The 19,898-nt window shown below is 36.4% G+C and overlaps 1 protein-coding gene across 3 annotated transcripts in view; it reads right to left on the bottom strand.

Moving 5' to 3' along the window:
* pcdh1b (protocadherin 1b) overlaps window positions 1–19,898 on the bottom strand; it is a 162,636-nt gene that overhangs the window by 14,658 nt on the left and 128,080 nt on the right. Inside the window, exon 5 of one of the 3 annotated variants that reach the window (XM_082178532.1) lies at window positions 12,575–14,147. The exons of the other annotated variants lie outside the window; for them this stretch is intronic. Within the exon in view, the coding sequence (XP_082034658.1) occupies window positions 14,092–14,147 (56 nt within the window). The 3' untranslated portion in view covers window positions 12,575–14,091. Of the gene's footprint in view, window positions 1–12,574; window positions 14,148–19,898 lie in introns of those variants that run through there. 3 annotated transcript variants of the gene reach the window in all.

A 19,898-nucleotide genomic window follows, 5' to 3' on the forward strand; every position in this document is an offset into this window, starting at 1 on the left:
GTCACCATGTATTTTATGAAAAAATGTTTTATAATAATAATTTCTCAAAATATCGTCAGTCACACTTTATACAGTATAAGCTGTCTTTAAATACTATTTACTTGCATAATTTTTTTATTTTTTTTTATTACAATGTACTTGTGTCCATGTAGTTTTGCAAAACACTTGTGCTAGTATTGAGGTGGGATAAAAGTAAGGTTAGGGACAGGTTTGGTGGTATGGGTAGGTTTAATTGTGGGTTAAGGGGTAAGGGAAGGGTCAACAGTGTAATTACAGATGTATGAGGTGGCAAGTTGGGCCTTTTACCCCACAAACGGAGCACCAGCATGGGGCAACACAGTATTGATACAAATACTTTAGCTAAAGTAGTACGTTTTGAATAATGTCAACAATAAAGTTAATACTTGTTCAAAACAATCACTTTAGAAAAGTTTGTACTATTTTCTGTTTATTTTGATAAATAAAGGAATTCATTTTTGTTTAATAAATGTACTGTCATTCAAATGTTAATTTGAAAAATAAAGCATTTTTTTAAATGTAAAGATCTGAAAGCACTGAATCAGATCCTATAATAATTTAATAGCTTTACAGTAGTAACAACAAAATATATTTTATTATTATGATTAATATCACATTTTTAAATATGATGGTTTCCTTATAAATATGATGATTATCTCTAAAGAGGACACCCAATATAATATATGATATTTACCATCTGAATCTAACCATGTCATGTCAACAAATGGAAAAGTCTGCCAGCTGTTTATTATCATCTTAATAATTGTGCATTTATCCCTAACAGCAGGGGCGACTTTTACACCAAATAGCATACTTTTACATATTCTTTCGTTATTGAAAAACTGTAACTTTAAGTACCTTGAACAAAGCTGAAAATCATTAACAAGACCTTTGTCTCAAAATATGTAAAATCATTTTAGCAATTTACTTTACTAAAACTTTGCGCTGCTGCCCGCGATCATGTCAAGGATCAGCCAATCTTCCTTGTGTAGCGGATGTTTAGGAAAGTGCTGCAGCAAGATATTGTGCCATCTAGTGGTTTAGAGGAGAAAACAATCAAATGTGCCTTTTACCCGGGTGCACCTTTAATCCCGTTGTACCCTAAATGTTAGTACATAGTAAAGTCTACACCTAATATAAAGTGGGACCATTTCTTCTTTTGTGTTCCAAAGAAGAAATTAAGTCATACCGGTTTAGAAGACATGAGGATGAGAAAATTATGACTGAATTTTAATTTGTAGTTGAACTATGTATTTATGTAAATTAAATGTTATAGTTTATGAAACAGTGAAAAAGTTACACCACCACCCATTAGTAATGTATTTTATAAAATATATATTTTTTATTTTTCATAAATTTAATTCATTATATATTTACATACCTCCTGAATATTACATCAATGTCACCGTGGGATGTATCTGACCAACACATTGTTTTTTTTCTAATCATGGGCATACAGTTTTATCAATACTAACATTATATATTATGTAAATAATAAAAAAAAAAATAATAAAAAAAAAAAATATATATATATATATATATATAGTTTTACACCCATTTTATCAAGTAGTAGTAGTAGTAGTAGTAGCAGACTGATCAGTGTTAGTGAACATTGAGATTTTGTGTAGCTTCCAGTACACTTCCAGTGCTGACGGACGAGACGTTGTGGCACAACACATCGCAACACTTCATCGCTAGCTACTAGTGTAGACACGGTGTTACACACCATGACAGATACGAAAGGAAAAGAGAAGGCTTGGGAGGCAAGAGCTGACGAACACACGTAAAAAGATGCTCATTTACTCTTACCAGCGTACGCACACACACAAACACACACACACAGAGAGAGAGATTGAATCGAGTGGTTACTGTTGAGTGTCATATTGCTGAGTGCGTTTTTGCGATGCTGTCTTTCTTTCTGTTGGCCAAGAGCCTCAAAGGAGAAAGGGTCATGTATGAGGTTAGAGGTGGGGTCATTCAGAATGACAAAATGTCACAGCACTGCCTTCCATGAGCCCTGGTGCCCTTGCTATAAAAAAAAATAAAAAAAATAAAAAAACACTGTAAGCATATGTGTGTGTATAAAAGAGAGTGCAAAAGAGTCCTGAAACCATGGGCAGCTTCGGGCGAACTTTCATAGATTGTTGGTGTGTGAATATGAAATTAGATCACCAAAAGGGTGACGTGTTTGTGATGGTGTGTGTGTGTGTGTAACCTGCATGCAAACATATGGCTGTCGGACATCTTGTTTTGAGAGAGACCATATGCTGGTTTTGGGCATGAGCCTTTTTTTCTGCAGCACAGCACACATACACTCTCTCATACACACACACACAGGATTTCTATTCTTCTGTATCTAGGGAACCAACATCTATCCCTCCTCCAGAGGGAGCAAGCTACTCTTATCTTAGCGGGTCAGGGATGCACGGGCTGCGATATATCCCGAACATTCACCTTATATTGATCTGGCAACCCAGCATCATCCTTTTCTTCACCTTTCCCAATAGAACACTCAAAAGCTCCAGAACACAGACGAGGAATCCTTACAAAGCCGTGTCATGGTAACCGTAGGTTCGGCTGAAATACAGTAGATGCTACCATCCAAAAAAAAGAAAAAAAAGAAAAGAAAAAAGAAATATGATAAAATGGCAAAGCCTCAGATCGTTTCTTACACTGTTTCAAGGAGATCCCATTTTGGTTTACAACAAACTAGTCTTTGGGACTAACTTTCTGCACTGTCATTTTGTTAGCGGCAAAACTGGATCTGTTTGCTTAGCTTAATGGACATGTATATCTACATTGGTTGCTATGGTAATGATGTAAGCGTCAGCACAATGCCAAGAGACTTTCTCATGCAACGACTGAGAGTAGCTGTCACTGACAGGTTGTCAGAATGGAAAAAAGACATACAACTGAAAGTTTTTCCTCTGCTTATGTATACATTGACATCTCGCTGCAGTGTTGAACTCGCAATGTGGATGAGAGAATCTCAGCAAAAGATACATTTTACACATTCATGCATATTGTGTGCAAAACTGCTGACTTGCTTGTTCATTCTCTACATGGCATGTATCACATAGTTAATTATGTGATGAAGGAATGATTACTTATGAGTGTATTTGAACATAACTCCAGACAATATTGTGCACATTATAAGCGGCATGTTCTGAAAGGCAAGAAGGGCTACTTAAAATCCACTCAGACTCATTAAAAAAATCATAAGGGTGTGGTTTAGTGGTAAACTATTGTTTTTTTTTCAGACAGCTGTGATGTTTCATTCTTGAATAATTCAGCATTTTTGCACAAATCGGTTTAATGAATGATTAAATTAATCACTCATAAAGTCATTGACTGCACCCTAAAATGCATACTTTCCTACTATAGTAGGCAAAAAACAGCATGTGAAATGAGAGCAGTATGTCCAGAATTCACAGTAGTCATAAAACAGTAGTCGTAAAGTACTCTGATGACTTATGCATTCAATTGACACTTTACTACCCCATGAGGCCACAGGAGAGGATTTGTGAATGGCAGTTAAGCTACGTATCTGATGCTGGCAACATGACGGATGTAGTACATCCAAATTATTTAAAAGGTTTTAAATAGTTGGTTAAATTAATTATTCAATTAATCACAGTCAAATGTTTCATTTCTTAATTAATCAGTGGTTTTGATAAATAGTTTTAATTAATTAATTAATAACTCGTAAATACACTTGTAGCCACCTACTGGTTTAACTATGTAACCTGTAGAAAGAGTCACTGAAAAATCCCACTACTAACACAGATACATAAAGTATGTCTGGAACAAAACACAAACAAGCAGAGTGATACTAAAATACCAGTGTTTTTGAATGGTAGGCTATGTAATCTACTTGATTTGATGATTAGAAAATATAAAATAGCAGTTATTAAAAGAGATGATGTGTTAGAAAAGCATTGTTTTGTTAGAGGAGGCTCTTGGCCTTACAAACAGCACAAGAATAAAAGCAATAACTAAAATAATGTTCTCACTAAATCCACATCGAGCACTGAGAGCAGAAGCGTATAACAAGCTATTCTCTCATTAACTTATTCGTTGCTTTATGCTGTTGTTGTTTAGAGGAACATATTAAAGCAGTCAGCTTCCCATCCCGCCTATAAGAGTGCAGTCATGCAGATACGTTTTGACCTTTTTGAAAGATTCTTCCCCTCAATAGGACACGTTCAGCTTTCAGAACTGCAATATGATTGTTTTGTTTGTTGCACAGTTGTGTGATGTCTCTGTTGTTATCCTTTTCTTGCTGTTGTTCTTATTCTCTCTCTCTTTCCCCCTCACTCTCTCTGCCGCTGTAGCATCATTTCATGCTCCAAATTCCAAATTTACCATCATTATCTGAGAAAATGGAAAGACAAAAAAGCAGCATTGCTTTCATTTAGCATTTTCTCTCTCCACACTGAACATGAAAACAGAACTGAGTTCTGTATTTGATCTGCGAGATGATTAGCTCCTGAAGACACAAACTTCAGGAGATAAGTCAGATCTGCCATCATTTCACATACTGTTCACATAGTAAAATGGCGTGCTGTATTAAACAGAGTTAATACAAGTTAAATCTAATAATGCCTTGGGCAAGTATCTCTCAAGTTAGACTGCCTGTGTTTCTTTTTCTATCTTGTTAGAGGCTGAAACGAGATAAGATAAATGCTAAAAAACTTCCAAAAGAAATCATAAGACGTCTTTTTTAGTGAGTAAGATTAGAGTAAAAACTCTAAGGAGTGAAAATTTAACTAAAATGTACCAGTGGTTATCTTAAATGCCTGATTTATTGTTTTTCAATAAATAATGTGCTCTATCTCACGTATCCTTCTCATAGGGGTACATTAGTTATGAATCAATGTGCAGCATTGCTTACAATTCAACTTATCTTCCTTATTCTCTCTTTCTCAGGCCTCTGGGGAAGGGATGGAGCTACTGGAAGGTTTTCTGAGAGAGGAAATAGATTTGTGTCAGTATGTTATTGTTCTGGGTCATACCCCACGTTGGTCTAAATCAGTGGTTCTCAACTGGTTATTGCTTCAAGACCCAGATTCTACATTGGGAATCAAGCGTGACCCAACACACTAATAAAAAAAGTTTATTGTACAAAGCGCCATAGGAATTTAAAATGAATAAAATATAATTAGGAACTGAATGGGGCCAAAATATTAACAATTACTAAAATAAAACAAGGGTAAAATAAGGGGAATAATTGTTATAAAATAATAAACAAAAGTATACAAGTAATTTACCAGCTTAACACATGGAACAAAAAATAGGCAAACTAATATATTAGCATTAGCCATGTCACTAAGTAAAACAAAATAAAAATAATAATTTGCACCAACATACCATACAATTTGATTGAAAAAGCATGCTGTCTTGCCTCTAATTTAGTTTATGCACCTATTTATTACTTTTGTATCCTAATGATACATGATAATATGGCTATTTTAATACTAGCATTTAACAAATATTCCCCCAGTGGAAACAGATTTGCAACACTATTTTTTCAACTGGTTGGGAGACAAATCACTCATTTAAAATATAGTCTAATGGCAGAATAGTCTATCTATCAATTAGCACACGATTCTAAAGTTTGGACGCCCACCGGAATTCACAGGATTTGGAAACCAGTGACTCTTCAAAGGAAAACAACGCAGAGCAGCCCAAAGAACCCTTATATGCTCTATCTCTTCTGTTTTGTCTTCTCCTTTCTTCTCCACCAAAAAATGTGCGCACAGAATCAAGGGCTTTCAACATTTAAGGTGAAATATAGGAAGTGTGTATGCTGCCGAACTTGTTTGATTCATTATTAAACACAATCCATTTTTACCTCTGCTACTGATAGTGGGCAAAGCTCCCAGCTTTAATTCCCTTGCATTGCAGATTAGAAGCTGAATAACAATAGAAAAGAGTGAGACAAGAAAGTTGACTGCACAATGCCATTATTACTTTTCAGTTTTTTTCCCCTCCACTTCACTTCCACTATGTATCTCTCTGACAGGAAGTACGGTGCTAATGTTTGAGGTTGAAAGACGGGGAACATCCTATCATCCATTTTCAGCTCAGCACGATGTATGATGCTTTCTGACTCTCCCTATAGCAGAACATTGAGGACAGGACATTGTTATGGTTCCCTTGGCTTTGGGGTCTTACAAGGTAATGTAGTAGGGTAGGAATGAAATAGGAATGGTTGAAACAAATTAAACTACCTCCTTTCTGGATTTGCTGATTACAAAGTGATTTTAGTGAGAAAATAAATTAGATTGATTCAAAAAGCCACAGAGGCTCTAACAAGCAAATGTGCACAAGTCTCATACACTCTATTTGCAACATTGCATCCGACCAAGTACAACTTGTACCAGACTTCCTCTGCAAGTTGCAAAACAAGAAACAACCATAAATAAAAGCTTTGTGTCTGACTGCTATCCCCACTCTAGAAACCTTAAGGAAAGAGCTTTGATTTTAAATGGAAATTAATGCCATTTTCCTCTTGAGGGAACCCCTAAAGTCAAATACAGTCGCTCACTCTACTGATAAAGGGCAGAACGAGCATAAATATGCATTTCATAAGATCTTAAAGGCGACATAACATTAAAAGCCGTGACAGTTTGAGCAACACTGGTAGTTTAAGAGTAAAAACAGTCTGATGAGGGTGAAATTACATAACTATTGATAATAAGAAATGTTTCTTGATCACCACATTAGCATATTCAAATGATTTCTGAAGGATCATGTGACACTGAAGACTAGAGTAATGATGCTGAACACCTTTCCATCACAGGAATGTGATGTGTGGGGGAAAATAATTGAGTATTTAATATTTAGTATTTAATATTTAATTGTGTGCATTTAGGATACATACAATTCTAGTCATGAAATTAGTTTTAGCAAAACAAACATGTTGGCCATTTTTACAATGTTTAACTTGTCATTTCACTCATTGTCATTTTTTACAGAATGTTATCAAATAAAAAATGTGATTTAAAACGCGATGGAAATGAGAATTATCTTATGGTGTATGGGTGTCCAATGTTGAACATTGTTAGTTTAAAAAAATGGCTTGTGGGAGTTAAAAAAGTGTGTTTTAAGAAAGTCCACAGAGCCGAAGGTGCTGAGAGCTGAGAACAAAGCTGATGGTGATGTTTAAAGTTGATAGAATGAGTAGTTTTAGGAGGCAAAAAAGGACAGAGAAGAGCCACAAACAGTACTGAAGGACATGTCAGTGTTAGTGTGGTGTAAGTGTGTAAAACATACAGACACAATATACTCACAATTGTGTGTGTTTCATGTGTCAGAGAGCTCTGAAGGCCAGTGTGTGGATATGACCGCTGTGCTGCTAATTAACCAGGACAATACTTCTACTGGCCACACACTGCGAGATCTCTCCGAGGTACACATCTTTACACATACATACACACACACACACACACACTGTGCGGGAACTCGCCCACAGAGAGATCCAGCACAGAGGAGCAAAGTGTCCCCTGATAGCACTGCTAGCACTCTCTCACACACAAGCACACGCTACACACCCTGACTTCAAAGGGTAACAATCACACCTGTGAAGCCTGGGATATTCATTTTAGCCTCTGAAATGGCTGATAACTTAATATAAGTGCATATCTGAAATAACAAGAAAACAGCCAAAATGTTGAGATAGATAGATATTCTGCTCAGTGGTATATAAATATTTTTGACAATAAAATGTTCTTCTGAAAAGTTTGATATGTTATGATAAAATACTCAATTCTATCTGAGCTGTAGAGGGGAAAAAAAACAGGTTATTTCTCCAGAAAGTGAAAAGTGCCAAATTAGTGCTCAACTAGCTTTAAAGAGCACAGTTTCTTTTGATTTAAAACATTGCATTTGTCAAACCACTTCATGAGTTCTTTAAGGTACAGATTTCAGTTTGTGATCTCACTGCTTTACATATTGTAAATTGACAGGACAAAAAAGAATAAAGGCATTTGTTTCAACACTCTTCGGCTGAAAGCAGTACTATTTTCAGCTCAAAGCGAATTTGTTCTCTGACATTTAGGAATGAGCAAGACTTTGGCACACCAACGCTGACCTGAGTTCAGAACGTAGAGGTGTTCGGTGACTGATGTTTGTGGGGCTTTTCGTTACAAGTGTCTGCTCACGTCCTCTGTGCTCTAGAATAACAAGTGCCCACGGGTATCAGTGGCACACTCGTGCCAGTTCAAGCCATGCCAGGGCAGAGCGGCCTAACTGGGGCAGAAACACATTCGCCCTGTGGCTAAACAGAAACCCTATCCAAAGAAAACACGCCCACACACGAAATCCTATACCCTCATCCAAAAGCACTAGGGCTGTAAGAAATAAACTGGTTGTGAGTGAGTGAGTGAGTGTGTGTTTGTGTCCAAGACTTCATTTTCAATTCAGCTGTACACCTGTGCTAAGCACCACTACCAAAGAGTCTGTGTGAGCCACTATAACAGGGCAGCTCAGTAATAGTCTCCCCTCTGACCCACATGAGGCTAGAACAACATAACACAGGAGGAGAGACAAACAACAGATAATCCTCTGCGCACACAACAGCACTGCAATGGAGCCCATTAATAAGAGAGGATTAGCCAATGCTAACGCTAACGAGCGTCTTCGCCACAGGAGCACATTTCCTCTCTATCAGATATCTGCTTATCCCTGCCTGTCCCTCACTCCCTTCTCAACCTGTCTGTCTGTCACGCATAGCGCTGTAAGGTTTGCAGAGACTGAAAACAATTAAGGGCATATGGCGAGCAGCGGGAGACAGGACAGAAGTGAAAGAAAACAAATTGAGATGAACTCTGACAAGTGAAGAAACAGTGGCAACTCTTACAAAAAACTAAATGTGACCTGTGGTGAGAACATGAAATAAATATTTTTCTATTTTTGGAGCTGTGGTGTGCCAACTTTCTCTTCCTATTGGTAACTCATACAAAAACACCATACAACAAACACTGTGACTATATCTCACAATTGTACCGTTCTATATCACAATGTGATTTTTTTCTTCTTCTAGTAATTGGAAATTTATACTGGATATTGTGCTTTTAGTCTATATCTCCCAATTGTGACTTTTTTTCTCTGGTAATTGAGACTTTTTTTTACCACACATTGTTGTCTTTATATCTCACGGTTGAGACTTTTTTACTTGTAATTGTGACTTTAAATCTCACAATGTGACTTTTTTTCTAATAATTGCAACTTTGTATCGCACATTGTGACTTGAAAGTTGTGACTTTGTTTCTTATCATTTTGACTTATATCTCACAATGTGATATTTTCTCGTAATTCATACTTTATATTACATCCCGCATTTGTGATTTAAACCTTAAGTCACAATGTAACGGAAGTAGTGGCAGACAATTTCTTCCATATTGTGACGTACATCTGAGTAAAACAAATCATCAAGGGAGTTGACTTAGTTGTATCTATTAGAAGAGGATGGAGACAGATCTGAATGCGAGCTTGCAGTTGATTGTACAAAAGGGGCGGGATTTAAACAGACAAAATCATTGGAGGAGTACGGCATACGTCACCAGATAAGTCATTTTCGGTCATTTGAGAAGTCAAGATCGGGTCTAAATAAATTTACTCTAAATAAATAAATATATAAAAGGAAACATTTCCATGGATGCATTGTTCATAATAAGATGCATTTAGAAAATAGAAAAGGTGATTTTCATTTCATACCTACTTTAATCTCATAATGATTATTATTGTTACTTTTATTTTGAGGCAGGAACTAATTTCCATAAAAAGATGACAGAATATGTGAAGTGAGTCAATCTAAATCTGAACATTTGAATAAGGCACAGTCAAAATGGAATGGATTAACAAACAAACTGCCAATCTTTTCCCTGTTTGAAGATGGTGGAATAAGTCAAATCTGCATATGCAAAAGAAAGGGATAGTCTGTGGAGTGTGAGAGATGGAAGGTAATTTGGAAAACAGTGAGGAAGGAGGTGGAGAGAGTGGATTATGCTGTGAGCTGGCGCTGTCAGGCTTGGCTAGGCTGGCACAGAAGCGCAGCACTGTAATAAGCACCCTCTGTTTGCCCAGCACTAGCCCAGCATTGTGCCAGTTCGAGTGGACGGGCCAAAACCGACCCACAAAACACTAAAGACCTCGCTAATGGGATTCTCTTTACAGTCAGGCATGTCCTTAGCCAGCCTGAGCAGGGCACTGGGATATAGTCATGTGAGGACCCCGGGGGATATACAGATCTGAGAATAGCGTGGCCATGTCCGTATATTTGAAACTAGAACACATCTGTGCTAGAGGTGTTGGAAACGCGCTGAGCATGTGAGTTTGCCTGTACTGATTGATAGTGTGGTAACAGGTAAATGCCCTGTTTAGCCAAACACTGCCTCACACCATCTGTCTGAGAGCATTCACAGCCAGTTCACGTAGGTAGTGCCCTTAAGACAAACATACAAATGCAGACGCACATATACACACATGCCGCAAAGACTTAATGTTCACTCAAGCCTACTTATTCAGACAAAATGATTGTGTGTGTAAGTCGGGAGGCCTTTTGCCACAGGGCAGCACCTAGCATGTCAAACAGCATTTTAGAGGCAAGAGTCAACGTTGTTTATTTGCTTATACAGTGCAGGGTGATTGAAGGAAAAAAAAACTATATTGCTTTGATATCATTTGTACTCACAATTATGATTTAAGTAAACTTAAACCTGATTACCACTGGAAAGGATCAGGAAACAAGGATTTTTATGGGGCTAGAAAAATGCCAAAATATTGTGTATATTTTAGAAATAGAATTGTATATGAATTCTAGACATGACATTTAACAAAAATGCTAAATTAAATTGCTTTGTATTTTTAAACAGATATCATTGATTAATTTACTTTTTAAAACAGCATTATGCTGAAGCTGCACATTTTATCTGAATATTTAGTTAATTTCACCTCAACAAAATAATCTACAAAATCTATACAATGCCACAAAATAATTATTACAGTTAACATCTAAAACTCAAATTTAGAAATTCTAAACTTTAATATACAGTACATCATAAAAAAAATAAACTTGTCAAATCACATCTAGAATTCAAATGTACAAACTTTAAATTCAAAACCATGGAATGTTGCAAAAACAATGTTTTTACGTCACATTTAGATATTTGCAACAAAACAAAATAATGTTTTTCATTTTTCATGTGAGACCAATCGTATTCCTTTAAAAAGAAAAAAGTGAGAAGCTCAGATCTTCTCTAGAGGAGCTGTAGCTCTGGTGGACAATGATATATATCATTAATTAGGCCTGCAAGTTATGGTTTAATTAAATTCAGTTGGATTTTAAATACCTTCAGTTGCTAGCTGACATCACCGCTATCTCTCACAGCCCACTCGTACACACATGCACGATGTGTTTGTGCAAGGTGTGAGTGGAAATACAAAAAGCATGTCTTTCATCTTGTCATCAAGCTCTGCCTGAATTAGAACGTGAAAATAGAGTCGCAGTTTCCTGGGATGTGTTTTGTGATTACTGCTACTACACCCTCTCAAGCAAAACACACGCACAAACACACACACACCTGTACCCTCACCCTGCACTCCTTTAATGATCCATTCAATATTGTTTTGGACCTTAAATACCACTCAGAAATGGGGATAGCAGTAACAATAGCTCTGTTGATTTATTCCTGCTGAACAAAAATGTCACATTCTGTCGTCTCTCTCCTTGACCACCTTTTGGGTACTGATATGCAAATGTCGGAGTGTTGTTCTTTTCGCTCTGAGAAAGGAAAAAAAAAATGTTGTTGATCGCTGCTTTATGATTCAACAGAGACTGTGAAGGGAAAAAAATAAAAATACATAAGCACTGTCTATTTCAAAAACACATTTACAGTTCACCTAAATAACAATTCAAATGTGTTTTTGCATTATGCATTTTTGTCTTTCATCAGCTCTTGTCTCCTTTTGCAGTTGTCATATTCGACATTCTCAGTTTCTTGTGACTTATAAAAGACTTATAAAAAAACACCATCAAGATTACTGGTTACTATGTGTTTTTTTTGTGTGTGTGTGTTTTTTTCCCACTTTTGATCAATTTAATGCATCCTTATCCAAATGTATTAATGCATTATATAAAATATCAAACCAAATACATTTCTTTTAGAAAAAGATTTCACAGACCTAAAGTAAAACTTTCTTTTTACTTTCTGATTTCATACTGTACCTACACAATTTGTTTGGCAAATTGTTTATAAAACTATATATATATATATATATATTTATCTATAATCACTGTATACTAGGAAATGTATGAAGTACCTAGGAGTATTATGCCAATACCATGATACATGACTATGGTGATCATTCAGTACCATCGTATATATGTATATGTATATTTAAAATACCATGGTATCAGCATCTAATGTCATCACATTATGTTTTGTTTGTTCTGTTTTTTTAATATATATATATATATATATATATATATATATATATATATATATATATATATATATATATTTGTTTTATGTCAATCCAAAAACAGCTGGTCTCATGCATTTAAACTGCTCATCTATTAGTAAAACTACAGACACAGCAAGTGGATGTTGATAAGTCCATTTATTGTACTAAAAATGGCTGAATACAAAGTACATTCACAAGAACAGCACTTTCTGCTAGACTGTCTGCAGAGCCGACAGAATCTCTATCACTGGCTTAATGTAAGTAAATGACTCATGACATTAATCTAAGCTTCCTATCTACTGCTTTTGTAATCACTGTCTCAGACATACAGAGAAGTAAAATCCCATACTGTATGTGATCATAAAATAACTTTTCACATTACGGACGTACTGTCAGGTGTACCATATATTCATATATATTTGATAAATATCATTCAAAGCTAGTTACATATTTACACATTCCCAATGTAGAGACGGAGGAACGTCAATGACTACAATATTCACATCAGTATGTGTTCTCAGTTCAAAGGCAAACGTGTATTTGGCGTCTGTGTTACATTGTGGCACAGTCATTGGTGTGAGGCAAAGTGGTCATTGCCTTCATAGCACGAGAGAGAGAGAGAGAGAGAGAGAGAGAGAGAGAGAGAGAGAGAGAGAGAGAGAGAGACTGGAATGAAGTTTATGTTACAGTCAAACAATCTAATTAACAAACGTGACTGGCTGATACTCTATGGCACTGAGCTCCGTTTGGTTTAGAGTAGCCAAAACAGAGATAATGTTCTCACCTAAGCATAATCTTAGCTCTTGCTTCTTTTCACTTAAGGTCTTTTAGAGGGGAGTTGAGAATGAGAAAGGGGAAAATATAAACTGAAATGTGAAGTCTTCATTCGATTTGGCTGCAAAGCAGTCTTTCCTCTTTCTCATAAACCATTCCCCGTTTTTTATGTAGCAAGATGAGAAAGACTGAGTTATGGGAGGAAAATAGCATTGCCATATTTGATAAGAGGTCAGAGTGCATTAGAGAAGCTATTAAGTCCTCTTAGGTGGTTTTTCAATTAATGTGAATGGTCTGGCTGTGGTAGAGAAAAGGAGACAGAGAGTGAGGAGAGTATATTGAAAAGGAGGAAGAAGGACAGAGGAAAGACATACCTACCAAACCGTGGGTGATTGCAATGATAGTAAGACTCCAGTGGGGTTCAAAGAGGACAGGAGAAGAGAGGAAGGGGGTAAGTCCATATAAAAGAGTTCATAGCAAAGGGAAGAAATGCACAGCGGAGGAGAGGCAAAAATGGAGATATCACAAATCCATTAGTCCAAATTTCTTGCAGTGTCCTTAGACGAAAGATATCCGCTCCCAAAAAGCTACGGAGGAAAAAAAACGTCATGGTTGGGGTGACAAACATCAGTGGACAGATGTCCATTTTCAGTCAGCTTTTCCTTTTCGACTTTGTCCATTTGGTTTTCTCATTGTTTATGTGTGAAAAAGGTAGTTATATATATATTTCAGAGATGAAGAGATATGTGAAATGGCAATCTGTGACAAGAGGCAAGCTCTGTCTTACTCCCGCAGAGCAAAAAGAAAAACCTTTTGGAAAAAGAAGAATGTTTAAGGCAGTCTTTTTTGGCCGGCCCCCTTCTCTTGGTCAACGCCCGTTACTGCACCTACAAGAGGATAGATACGACTTACTACTCACGTACTGGAACGCAATACATTCCATGCAAAATATTTCTATTAAAAATAAATAAATATATATTAATAGTGCAATTAAAACATATATTTGGACGAATATGTGTAAACAACATTAGGTGGTGAGAAGAGCAAGGGGGCAAGACCAAAAACCTGCTCTATCCATTCAAAATTTGGGATTAGAGCTCCTTTACTGTTATCAATTATTACATTTATTTTGCTGTAATGAACAGTTTTACATTGTAACTGTATATTAATGCCATTTATGTCACACAGAGAATGTACAGAACTTTTTTTGAGGGTAAGTTGTCTTTGCAAAGTTCATTCAGAGACTGATTTGAACAAACCTGCCCCCCTATAGTCCACACTTGTATGACAGCACGGCCCAGATGGCCATGCTCTTGGTTGTTTTTTTCTCTCTGTGCTGTTGACCATTACAATATATAGAAACCTAGCATTATTATTGCCAGGAAACACAAAATGAAAAAGTCATAAGTCCCCAAAAAGTTTCCATACAATCCCTGTTACTCATCGCTAAGATACAATGTTGAGATAGACTCTTTACACAAAATAGAGCAACAGTGACTACGCTATTTTTCCACAACAGTTCTTGCTGGCCCACACTGCTTTTTACAGCCAATGACTGATCCAGAGGTCTCTCACAATGTTAGGACACAGACTCCTTACGCAGTAGGCACAGCTTGCCTACCGGGTGCAGATCAGCAGGAGAAATGCAACTGACATTTCATCTCATCAGTAGGCAATGAGGCACTGCACAGTAACAGTTTCAGCCACTGCTTCACTGTACCCTGCTGACACAAACACCAGCTGCTGCAATCTGTCCAGAGACCAGTGCGCGCCTTACGGATCCTGCATGTCACTAATGCAGACACAGACTTTTTATCACTGCATTAAAGGTGACGCGTTGGCTTTGTATTCAGGACTGCCTGCTGCTGACCCATCGTTTTTTGATGCGCAGGTGTAATGTGCGGAAGTTATGTAATGCAAAGTTTGAGATTTATTTAGGATGATTTAAACTTAAATGTATGCAGGGCTCAACAATTAAGGATGGCACACATATTATAAACATTTCACATACATAATATTATATTATATAAATATATATTACTCTAAAATAATAATAATAAAAAAATCTGAGAAGTTAATAAAATCTTGTTGAGCCCTGCTTTTTTTAAAAATTTTGAGGGTGGACAGGAATGGAATGCAAGGATAAAAGACGAAGGACATAACATAGGCTGTATAAAAGAAATTATACAGTGAACATGACCATAATTCTACTATTGGATGCAAGATGTTATTTTTTTTTATTTTTTTAATGAGTGCACATGCACATATATACACACAGTCATTGGTTTATGGCTTCAGGTGCACCCAACAGGGCTTTTAGTGGCCTTGCTCAAGCTGTTTTCTCAGATCTAATCACTGAGACAAGAGCCCTTCCCTAATCCTGGTCCTCACCTCTGCAACCTCGACATCTGTCGAAGTGTGTGTATGCAGGCAGGCCCGTGAGTGTGTCGGGTAGCATCTGGGCCTAATGAGGCTCACAGCCTGCCACTGCACCCGTTTAGCACCTTCCCATGAGCACCTGCGTCAGAGGTTACCTCCTGACGTGATGTACCATTGTTGTTCTTGCAACGGGATCCCTTCCACCCCTCTCAACCCAATGATTTTCAATGAGGTTTGACTCTATAGATGGATGACCACGGAGTTATCTCAGTGCACAAGATTTATACTCTAGTCATCAAAGATGTTACAACAATTAGTACGTTTAAAAAAAAAACATAGACCGATACAAAATAAAGTGTTAAAATAAGTGAGAGAAAAAAAAAAAGACGAAGAGAAAAATAGGTACAGTACCATTTAAGTTTGGGTTGATGACATTTTTGTAAAAATGACCATAAAATGATGGTCTTCATTGTCAAATGATCCATCAGATATATAATAACAGTGTATAATATATATATATATATATATATATATATATATATATATATATATATATAAATAAATGCAAGGTAAACTTTTGATAGTAAATTATCTAACAAACATTAAATATAAAACTAAAACATACAAACTGTTCACACCACTTACATCAATGAGGGACTGATTAACTTTTTTAATATACAGCTTTTAACCATATATTAATTGCAGTTCTTAGTAAAGTCACATGCCAATTGCATGCCGTTTTATTTACTTTATTCCAAATTTTCCAATGTGCTTTTCAAGCCATTCCCCAAAAACAACAACAAAAGGATGACTTTTTCCAATTGGACAACATTCCCATCTATTTATCTGCTATCTATTATTGGATGTATTGTGGTAGAATAAATAAAAGTTAACTAACCATCTGCTTACAGTGATCCCTGTACACCCCAGCCAGCTGGCTTAATAAATTACACATTCTAATAAAAACATTTTCTGGTAAAATTAAATAAAAAAAAAAAAAAAAAATAACATTTGCAACTTATCAAAGGCCCCAAATCAAGGAAAATTAGAGGCCTCCAACCTTGTTCTGATTATTCACAATGATGACACATGGGGATAATCAACAGGCACTTGTTCAAAACCTTTAACAGGAAATGGAGTAAAAAGCGTGTTACGCCAAAGGCAGATGGCCGCAGTAAGTGGGAGTGTGACTGTTGTCAGCCTGAGCGAGATGCATTTTTCTGTTGTTAGCACTTTAAATAATTGTGCTGAGGCTAGTGATTATTTGCATAAACACCACTTAAACATAACTCAAGAGCTCTAATCCCACACCAAACAGCGTGAAAGAGAGAGATATGGAATACATTGAGACTGAGAGGGAAGGAGAGATTGCAGAGTGATTCGCTTATTTTCAGACATTTAAATAAGCATGCTGGAAAATAAAGCAAATAAAATTTAAATAAAATAAAATTCTATATTTTTATTTACTTTTTTGCATCCAATTTTTTGCAGCATAGCCAGCAAACCAATAAGTCTGCCCGAACGCATTCGAGTAAAACAACTAAGCTGTCTGTCAAAAATGGCAATAATGACAATTTTGGATACGGGGTCAACTTTCATTCTCCCTCCTGCTATCTGTCTTTCAGAAGGAGGATAAATGGTGCACCGGCGTCTGCCTGGCAAATGTGATCATACTTGCACTGACGCCTCATTGTTTGTTGATGTCTTTATTTATCTCTTCCTCCATTCGTCTACTTTCTTAGGGCCATTATTCATGTTGTCTAACAATCATAACCGAGCCGTTCATCAGATGGCTGAAAATAAAACCGTCTCTGTCTAACTAGGTGCAAACAAAGTGTTGGCCTCACAAAATCTCCATATCCTCCATTTCGTATCAACAGCTGAATGACTAACTGTGATTTATTGCTGCAGAAGTGTCATAGCAACAGATTTTATGAGACGACGATGAACTGATTTGTGGTCTATAGACAATCTACTGTCTGAGAAATGTTTGCTTTGACAGCAGTGCGACTATTTGTTTGCTTTATGACTGGAGCAGCTACAGGATTTGCTTTAGTGGCCTTGCGATACTTCAGACAGTCAGCAGTCACTTGGCTCGGCAAAAAGTTCAGAAATCCTGAACTTCATTAAGAAGCTACGAGACATTCAAGGTCCTTCTTTTGTCCAGGCATACGGCACTTTAGTGAATTCTTTTCTGTACTGTGAACCATACGGCTCTGTGAGAGACATGTTATGGGGCAGTGCGGGGGAGGTTTGAGGGTCGACCGCATAAGTAACATTTGTTATTAATTCCACACAGTGAGACGACGCAGCATGGATGCACGTTAGACATGTGCGTGTGCCATAGGCCCAGCGTGGCACATTGAAGCATAGTGAGGGTACCTGGTTCCAGTGGGAGACAGTATGTGTGTGTCTGGGTTTGCCTTCCAAAACCCATTGAGGGTGCCTAGGAAAGGGGATGCACCCTTGGCATCACACAGGGTACAGCAGCTGTCGTGATGACCTATCCGTAACACCGTGTCCTAACCAGACGCGACATGACACTGCGACATGCGATAAAAGGTATATTTTCTGTGTTAAACAGAGTTTTCGACAACGATACGCGACAAGTATGTGCAATGCCACAGCTGGAACAATAACATACAAAGTATGACAATGATAATATCAGTTAGTGATTGTGTGCTTTCTTTATTGTTAAAAGAATTTAATGTGCTTGAATACATTTTGCTTGACCTTGATCATAGCCTCTGAAAGCGACAATGGATAATTCACCTCAGATCGGGAAAATAAAGGCAACAAGAACGTTCAAACTGTGAATTCAACATAAACAAACAAGTGTATTCTATGTCAAAGATGGTTTCAGTCACTCACTATGTAGTTTATTCATTTGAAAATTGTGTAATATTTATGAATTTGATTATTTACTTGCAGAGAGAGCCTCTCTAAGGAATTCTATTTCAGTCATGGAACGAATGGACCTTAGTGAGGGTACTGCCATATTTTTTTTATTTTTCTAAACGAAGCTGTGAGGGATAGAAGTACAGTGTGTTCAATGGATCACACTATTGTAACATACTGATTGTTAAGATGATGAAATGTCTTTCTAAAAAAAAACTAAAAAAAAATCTGTAAAAAAAAAACTAAATGCAGTTAAAAATAAATAAATAAATACAGTGCATGCAGTTGTAGAGACTGGAAGTCAATCCCCGCAGCCTAATTTTCATCCGCGTTAAATGCAATATGATCTAACCTAAGGTCTATGAATCAGTGTTTTTGAACGAATCAGTTGAATGAATGAATCAGTGACTCACTTGTTAAGACAGTCACTTGTTGCCAACAATTTAACTTGCAGAAAAAGGGTGCAGCAACAATCCCACCACAATATATATATATATATATATATATATATATATATATACCTAATTAGGGCTGTGAAAAGATTAATCGCATCCAGAATAAAAGTTTGTGTTTACATAATATGTGTGTGTACTGTGTATAATTATTTTGTATTTCTAAATACATACATATACATTATATATATATATATATATATATATATATATATAGTACTGTGCAAAAGTCTTAGGCATGTTAATATAATATATAATAAAACATTTTTTTAAATAAATGGTTTTAAGTCAGTTATTTATATCTTTTGCTGTAGTGTGTCAGTAGGAAATATCAGTTTACAAAACATTTTTTTGCCATTAATTGTAATAATCCAGAGAGATGTGTGTATGCACAAGGAGTCTGACAACAGCCGGTATGATCTGATCTCACCATCATCGAGTCCGTCTGTGATTACATGAAGAAACAGAAACAACTGAGACAAACTAAATCCAGAAGAACTGCGGGAATGTCTCCAAGATGCTTGAAGAAACCTTCCTGCAAAGCTACCTGGAAAACTATGCGCAAGTGTACCTGGAAAAAAGCCGTTTTAAACGCAAAGGGTCGTTACACCATATATTGATTTGAATTAGTTAATAGAAGTTAAATCATAAATAAATTCAATTTGTGATTTTATTTTTGAAAGCATTCCCACTTTACAGCATTTTACAGCATATTAACATGCCTAAGACTTTTACACAGTACTGTACATGCAAATATTTCTTAATTATGTACGTGCATGTGTGTGTATTTATATACAAAATAATGATACAGTACACACACATATATTATGTAAACACAAACTTTTATTTTGGATGCGATTAATCGTGATTAATCTTTTCACAGCACTAATATACAGTATATATTAGGGC

Source organism: Leuciscus leuciscus (genome assembly GCF_965113295.1).
Source record: "Leuciscus leuciscus genome assembly, chromosome: 8".
Classification (NCBI taxonomy): Eukaryota; Metazoa; Chordata; class Actinopteri; order Cypriniformes; family Leuciscidae; genus Leuciscus; species Leuciscus leuciscus.